Consider the following 7,787-nt stretch of genomic DNA (forward strand, 5'->3'; position numbering starts at 1 on the left):
CTTGCATGCTATACCTAAGCACTTTGATATCCTTTTATGAAAGCAATGAAATTATTTTACATACACTTGCAATGCAAAAGTGGAAGAACTATTGTTACTAGACTAAACAGAGTAAAATCTAACAATTAATTGCATCAACGATGAATGCACTGTATTCATATATTCAAATATAAATAATAAATATTACAGGACTATGTGATATAAGTCAGAACAACTACACTGAGAAATGTTTCCTTTTGTTGACATTTTTATAAAAACTGCACATTTTTAAAAGAATTTCTGTGAAATGGATAGTGGTTTGGGTGAGGGTACAAAAATTACCAATTCTTATTGTTTAAGAGGGTTGCAGTATGATTTTAATTACTGGTATTTTTTTTAACTTCTTACCAATAATACAGTGCATGGCATATAATATAATGTAGCAGCTATGCACATGATGACCTTTCCAGGCTTTTACAAGCATTTTTACAGCCTGCAAAAGCTTGAAATTACCTTGTAAAAAGATTTTAAATGAAAACGAATAGGTTTGTTTAAAAGCTCCATGTAGTTTCTGAGGGTTATTTTGCAGCACAATCACCTCCATAGACTTGCATTCAACTGCTCATAAAAGCTTGTGCAGGCGTTTATAGGCATTTTTAAAGCCAGCGTATTGCTTGATGAACAAAGAAAAACAAAAAAACACAGCATTTTCAGATGTTTAATAAGCCATAACAAATGCCTACCAATGCCTGTTAAATCCTTGAAGCCTTGCTGCCCATGCAGAATAAGCTACCAGGGGCTTTTTAGAAGCAACTCGGAACACATTCTTACAGATACTATGTACAGTCCTGAATTTCTTTGGCTTTTCACAGACCATCTAGAAAAGCACATGGGTTGGAAAACCTGATCTGTGCTTCTGTTGGTTTCCTTGGGGTAGTAAGCTTTACTTACAAAACCCCCAAAAAGCAGTAGTAGTTTAGTTAGATTTTCCCAAAATAGTCCCTAGAACATTGGCAGTTGGAACATTAGGAAATGTTAAAACAGAAAAATTTTCCACTTTTAAAAATCTTGAATCAGGCAGAATATGTTACTTCCGCAAGATTTATTTTTAACAGCCTGGACCATGGAAGATCGTTTTCAGTGTCAAAAATCCTACCTATGTATGTAGCCTTAGGTAAGTGTAACAGACGTGTCAAGAACAAATTACATTTAAAAGCTGAATTGTCTCCCTTTAGGTCTTAAAGACACTAATGGCAAGGTATCCCTACCTGAATTAACAATTCATTCCATTGCTTTTGGCCACTAAAAAAACAAATGATGCACCGTAGTCCCCCCACTAAAATCAGTAGACCTGATTTTAGAAAATCAAATAATTCCATCTGCAAACAATGACAATAAAAGTTCTGCAGGAAAGAGCAAAGCTACAGAAGACATCACAAAAACTTCAAAAGACTTAGGAAACTAGATGGCGATTTCACCAAATAATCCTCACACAACTGAAATACCCATTTCCAATAAAAACAACTAATCTGTGAGCTATGCTTTATATCAAATTTAATGATTTGCTTCATCATTTACAGTTCTTCATAGGCTGTATTATATCAAAGTGACTAGGTCCTCAGGATTTAACTTCCCCAGTATGTCTAACCTAACTAGCAACTTTCCAAGGCATATCATCACCTACATCTAAGTGTGTAAACTGAATAAAATCAAATGTGCTTAGAATGAAACATTCATACTTGCTGATTTGTAAAAAATGATGTATGAATCCCAGCATGTAAAAGTTTTTTGAGAACTGCGTAAACCTGCTTGAAAATCAAACTACTGCTATTCCTTTCCTGTGTATTTGCAAGCTTACGGCAGGTTCTCTTACAGTACAGAGCTTAAAGCCGCAATATTGTAAGAAGACCACTGTTGGTGTGTTCTGACCTGAGAGTGTGAACCAGAAAATATCAGCTGTAAACCGTGCCAGGCTGATGTGTAAACAGCACATTCCTTGTGCTTGGAAAAAGCATGAATCTGGCCTCCTATTAGCTCAAATTATATGGTACATGGATAGGAAAAAATACCAATAAGAAAACAATTATAATAACATTTTACAGAATGCATTATCATGCCTCTGTACACAGAGATACAGTATTCACTTTTTTTTTCTTTTTTAGGACCAGTAAACCTAAATCACAACTAACCCCAAACCTAAGTCCAGTTAGCCATAAAGGTTAGCAAGGGTTCTATTCTTTTTTAGTCTAGAGAATGTTGATTACCTCTTGAATGTGATGGCACCAGAAAGGCCATGATTACATTCCAAGAATAGCGGCTTTGTGGGATAAGCTGTATGTCAAGAATTGGTGTACGCATTTCTGCTTATTCCTTACACCCTAAACTAAGCAAGAACTCAACAACTATTATTTATCAGGGGTAACATACAATTTTTTTGTGTCCCCATTGCAAAAGGTTTTCTTTCTAACAGAAAATACGGGGAAATCTACTAAACAGGTCTTCTCTGAGACAGCTCTGGTGGAATTGAAAGACTTTACCGCAAACTAATTAAAGGCATGACATTCCCAGTTTGTCACTACATACAAAAAATGTAGTCTCATGAGATGCTTTGTCTGTATTGGAGGAGAAACTGTTCTTGGAAGCCGACAACAGTGTCCTTCCATATTTTACTTTACACAATTTTAAAGATGTACTGGAAATGTCTCTACCCATATTGAAAACACCAAGCCCTAATTATACATTGGGGTCATTTTACTATAGGAAATGTAGGCTGTTCATTTATGTCACAGAATTAACCAGCCTATTGAACACTAAAATTAGATTTTAGGTTTACTGGCACTTTGACTGGAAATATCTATTTTCTTTTTTCTCTCCATTGAGGATCATTACTTACAGCTATGTATTTATATATAGACATTGTACTTCCAAATTTTAGGAGCAGTAGGTTCCATTGTAAGGTGGTAGATTCGCAGTTTTGCAGCCATTCTACATTTCTACCCTCACTTTATTTAAAGATTATAAAACATTTTGATCACCAACCTTAATTATGCGACATATGCAGGGTCTAGTGATAGTACTAGACTAGTACTAGTGATATTTCCAATAATTAGAATAAATGGCCCAATAAATCCCATAAATCTTATCAGTGCCTAATTTTGGTAAAATGCTGTTAATATGGATTGGGATACTGCTAAGGCTTAGAATATTCTAGCTAGGACTCTGACTTTATAATATATATGAATCCCCTGCAGAACCAGACCACATAGCAAGGTTATGTTTATGTATAGCAGCATTCAATATTAACCTACCTGACAGGCCAGTGTACAACCTGAAAAACAGAAGTAATAAGTACTGGCTCTCCAGGCTTAAACTGGCTATTCCTCAACACATAGTATACCAGCAGCTAGACAGCACATCAATAACCTAAATTCAGTTTTTCCATAACCTGGGAAAAAGAAACATGAAATCCAACTGGCTGGTATAGAAAACAGCTACTTGTTAAAAGGATCCGTTCTAAAATAGGTTTGGAATCACCCAACATTGCACTTAAAATGGATTTCATATTAATGACTAAATTATAGTACACTGAAGTAAAAACGAGAGCAACCTGGATTAACAATAAAGATATGTTATGTCAATTCTAAGAACAGCAAACGTTTTACAAGGGTATTGCACAATATCAAAGTCTAGTTATGGTGTAACTAACACAAAGGCAAGTCCACAGAATGGTCTATGTTGGGCCCTACTATTTATACATCTCACAAGGAAAATTTAGCCAGATTGGCCCATGTCCCTATATATATTTGGCGCTTGTGAAAAAAAAAAAAAAAATCCTACCTGATAACAATTTCCCTACCTGTTAAATAGTTTTCCTTTTTCTAAGACATAGCCAAAAAGCTAATGTTTATTGACTACAAGGCAAATCTACCAGCTAGAAATATTGGATGCAGTTAGCTCTGCACTGACGTTGATCAGTCTCTGAATGTCCAGAATTCTTCAGTAGAAACATTATGCATAGATCCAGTTACCAAGACCATAGAGAAAAGGTGCTGCTGATCACTTCTGCTGTGACACCTGAAATGCCTTTAACTGCTGCTGGTACCATTCTGGTGCCTCAGGACCATTTTTCCCTGTAGTAGCGTGGTCGTAGCCATAGGCCACAGTAAGTTCCTCATCCTTCTCCACAGCAGAAATGGTTCGGATACACTTAATAGGTCCGAATCTAGGGTGGACAAACCTAAACAAAACAAAAGTAATTAGTCTATTCCTATAAACATACAAATTTTATTATATAAAGAGTTAGGTCATTTTAAATTGGCCAGCTTTTAGATGGACCTCGGCAAGTGTGAACATTTGTTGGCACAAGTAGCCACGGTGTCAGCCAATTTCACATGTAATACAGAGCCAAGGGTTAGATATAAATAAAGCAAGGACCACAGTGACATTGCTAACTAAACCTCAATTTAGTACTGCTTGAACTTTTACATTATGAAATATTAGTACAATGTTGCTGTGAACAAAACAATAGTAGACCTTTATAGTGTAGTTGTAAATTGACTAACTCAATTATTCCCCTCTATCCTTGACCAGTTAAACTAGACTGTATGGAAAAAAAATTCACAATTCATTACACTGAGGAACAATTTTGAACAAATTTTTTGTTCACTTCAATTTTTAAGCCTATTTACACTAAGATAGGTATTCTGATTTTGAAAGAGCTGTTAGTTTTCTTCTATCATGTCAGATTTTTTCTCTACTGCTTATATTAATGCGATTACTGTAGTGTGGATTTGTATGGGCTATTCATTTACAAGCAAGACAGTGTTGTCAGAGGTTGTGCGCTTCTTTATATAGTGAAAAAGAAAAATGTATTTTTCTACTTACACAAGTATCTCCTTTCTTTCAGATCATGTCTGGCTCTGCTGTTTCTTGTCATAAGTGCCTAAACAACCCTGATTCATTTTGGTATATCTGTGGCAGTTTCACCATTCCCAAGCAAAGGGCAAACATCAGCACATTTGTAGAGTAAGCCTATTTAGCATATTTTAAAGTTAAACTTGGTGATCAAGATACGTTGTGGGCCCCCCGTAAAGTGTGCAAACAGTGTGTGGAGGGTTTACCGATGTGGACAAAGGGAACTCATCGATAACTCAAAGCAGAGCTTAAAGTGTGTCCTCCTTCACAATGGCAATATATTTGGGTCAGTCCCAATTGGCCATTCAGTTTCTCTTTGTAAAGAATATGGGACATAAAAAGAGTCATTGAGTTATTGCAATATCACCAACACAATAAGGTCATCTGTGTTGACCTTAAAATGATATGCTTCCTTCTTGGTCAGCAACGTGAATACACCTAGTATCCTTTTATCTGTGCATGTGGGACAGCAGAGCTCGTGAGAAGCGTTGGGTGGAAAGGAATTGGCCTCCAAGTAGCTACCACATATATCATATTTTACTATTTACAAGTTCTAAATATTTGCATGTTATTTGTGTGTTCTGCTATGAAAACTAATGTATACCTTACACAGGTTTACGAAGATAAAACCTCAAACATAGATATTACAATCTTCAGCCATCAAGGCACAGACAATACTTACAGGTCATACATACAGTTGGGAGAGGAGTGGTTGGCTTTGTGCCTAAGGGTACCCTGTATCAGAAAAACTGGATGTGATAGCAAAAAAACTGGGGTCATTTCTGAATTCACCACTCAAAAATTAGTAAACACCAAGTGTAAGATCTAACTCAACAAAAAAACTAACTGCGTTCCCCAGTGTTGTCTGTCTAGTTTACCTGTTCTGGACCCCTCTGGTAGAGTTGGTCAGATGATCCTCCCAGTTCAATTGTCATTTTTTCCCTGGCACCCATTCACCTAAATAAACCTTAATCAGAGGTATTCCCCTAAATCAGTCATTTCTACTATCTCTGGTTTTCTTCACAACATGGCATAATTTACAACAACTTTGTACCCAAAATGACAGCAGTTAAAAAAAACCTGATGATCTGCATCCAGAATATTTCTTACTTGTCTTCTGTAGGATCATGATACATTGCTTTTGCCTTCAACCAAAATGTACTCAAACAACTGACAAAATGTCTAGATGCAAAAACTGATTCAATTGGTATATTACCTTCTCAATTATCATAAGGCCTAATAAACATACACATGAACCTCTATCAAATGACAAGTGATCTGTATAATAAACACCAATTTACAGCTAACGTTGATAATCATTGATGGGTGGCCTATAGTGTACTCCTCTAAACTAATGGTTAGACAGACAACCTACGATGAAGCAATATTAGGGTCCCATTTACACCCCTTAACACTGGGGACTACCAGTACAGGCAAAATTGTTCAGAGACTCCACTTTCTTGGGAGTTGTTGCTGTGTCTCTATTGTGCACAAAATCATAGATACTCCTTTGTGATCAGTTAGAACCAAGCTGGTTTATCTGGATCAATGCATGGAAAAGTCTGCACTTCCAGAGCCAGCAATTTAGCGCCCTGCCTTTAGAGCTCCCTAACAGTCACGTAGGCTGATATGTCTGTATTTATGCTCTTGGCTTATTGGAAAATAAGCAAACAGTGACAGTAACATAGAGGTAGACCTATTACACCATTACTATCTACCATATATATCATATTTTACTATTTACAATTTCTAAATACTTGCATGCTATTTGTGTGTTCTGCTAGGAAACCTAATCTATACCTTACACAGCTTTAAGAAGATAAAACCTCAAACATGGATATCACAATCTTCAGCCATCAGTGCACAGACAATACTTACAAGTCATACATACAGTTGGGAGAGAAGGAGTGGTTGGCTTTGTGCCCAAGGGAGGCACAATATTTAGTAATTGTATTGAAGGGCTCTGGTACATCAATTACAGTTTCTTCATCTAAAGAAATTGTATTGCCATTCAAGGACCAATCTCTGTTATCGACCTAGTAATAAAGTCAGAAAGAGTTTACATATTTTTTCAAGAGTCAAGTCCTAGCTCAATACAGAAAGAAAATCTAACAAAGGAATTAACCAAACCACTGAAGATTCTATTTATCAGGGAATACTTACCTCTTGATGTGTAATCCGAACACCATTGTAAAATGACATCACAGTATTGGGGCCACAAGTTAATTTAGCATAGAGACCTTCTCCAGCATTGGAAATAAGTGAGTCTGCTACATACACTCTACAAAGAGGAAGATAAGAAAATTATAAATGTGATGTCGCCCATTGTATGGCATAGATTAATTTACATCTGTATAAAACTGAAAAATGCCCCATTAACATACAATAGCTCATGTTTACATCTTAAATATATATACATTTACAAATGTATCATTAATTAGTACATTATTCCAGGTATCTACGTCCTCTTTTCTTTTAAACCACTTACATTAAGAAGAGGAACAATGTTCTAGTTCCAAAAAACTACTATTTTCTGTGGATATTTTAAAATATATATCCATATGTAGCCATATATATCTTTGATCTTTCATTTCCCACTATCTGTATGGGTCTGCATGACAAGGGGGGCACCCTGTACCTGTGGCTAACATGTTTTGTTCACTGTAGGTAAAAAGGCAATGAGTCTGGAATTGTGATAGTTAAAGTTTTTCTAAACCCATAAACAAAAACATAATATATTGCTTTGTAAACAAGAATGAATGCTGGCGACTAGAAAGTGGCATAGTTTTAGGGGAGTAAACAAGCCAATGATCAGTGGAATATCCGAGAGATCAGCTTTATTCTAGATTTCACATACAGTATATTTTGCCTTGTACTGCTTCCCTCTCTCTGTC

General features: G+C 36.0%; 1 protein-coding gene across 1 annotated transcript in view; it reads right to left on the minus strand.

Moving 5' to 3' along the window:
* Window positions 1-3,046: 3,046 nt before the first annotated feature.
* Window positions 3,047-7,787, minus strand: part of SETD7 (SET domain containing 7, histone lysine methyltransferase) — a gene marked incomplete in the record, with an annotated part of 13,282 nt that continues 8,541 nt past the window's right edge. Inside the window, 3 exon segments of the mRNA XM_072405846.1 lie at window positions 3,047-4,216; window positions 6,772-6,929; window positions 7,057-7,174. Coding sequence (XP_072261947.1) covers window positions 4,036-4,216; window positions 6,772-6,929; window positions 7,057-7,174 — 457 coding nt within the window.

This window comes from Pyxicephalus adspersus, chromosome 3, assembly GCF_032062135.1.
Source record: "Pyxicephalus adspersus chromosome 3, UCB_Pads_2.0, whole genome shotgun sequence".
NCBI classification, from domain to species: Eukaryota; Metazoa; Chordata; class Amphibia; order Anura; family Pyxicephalidae; genus Pyxicephalus; species Pyxicephalus adspersus.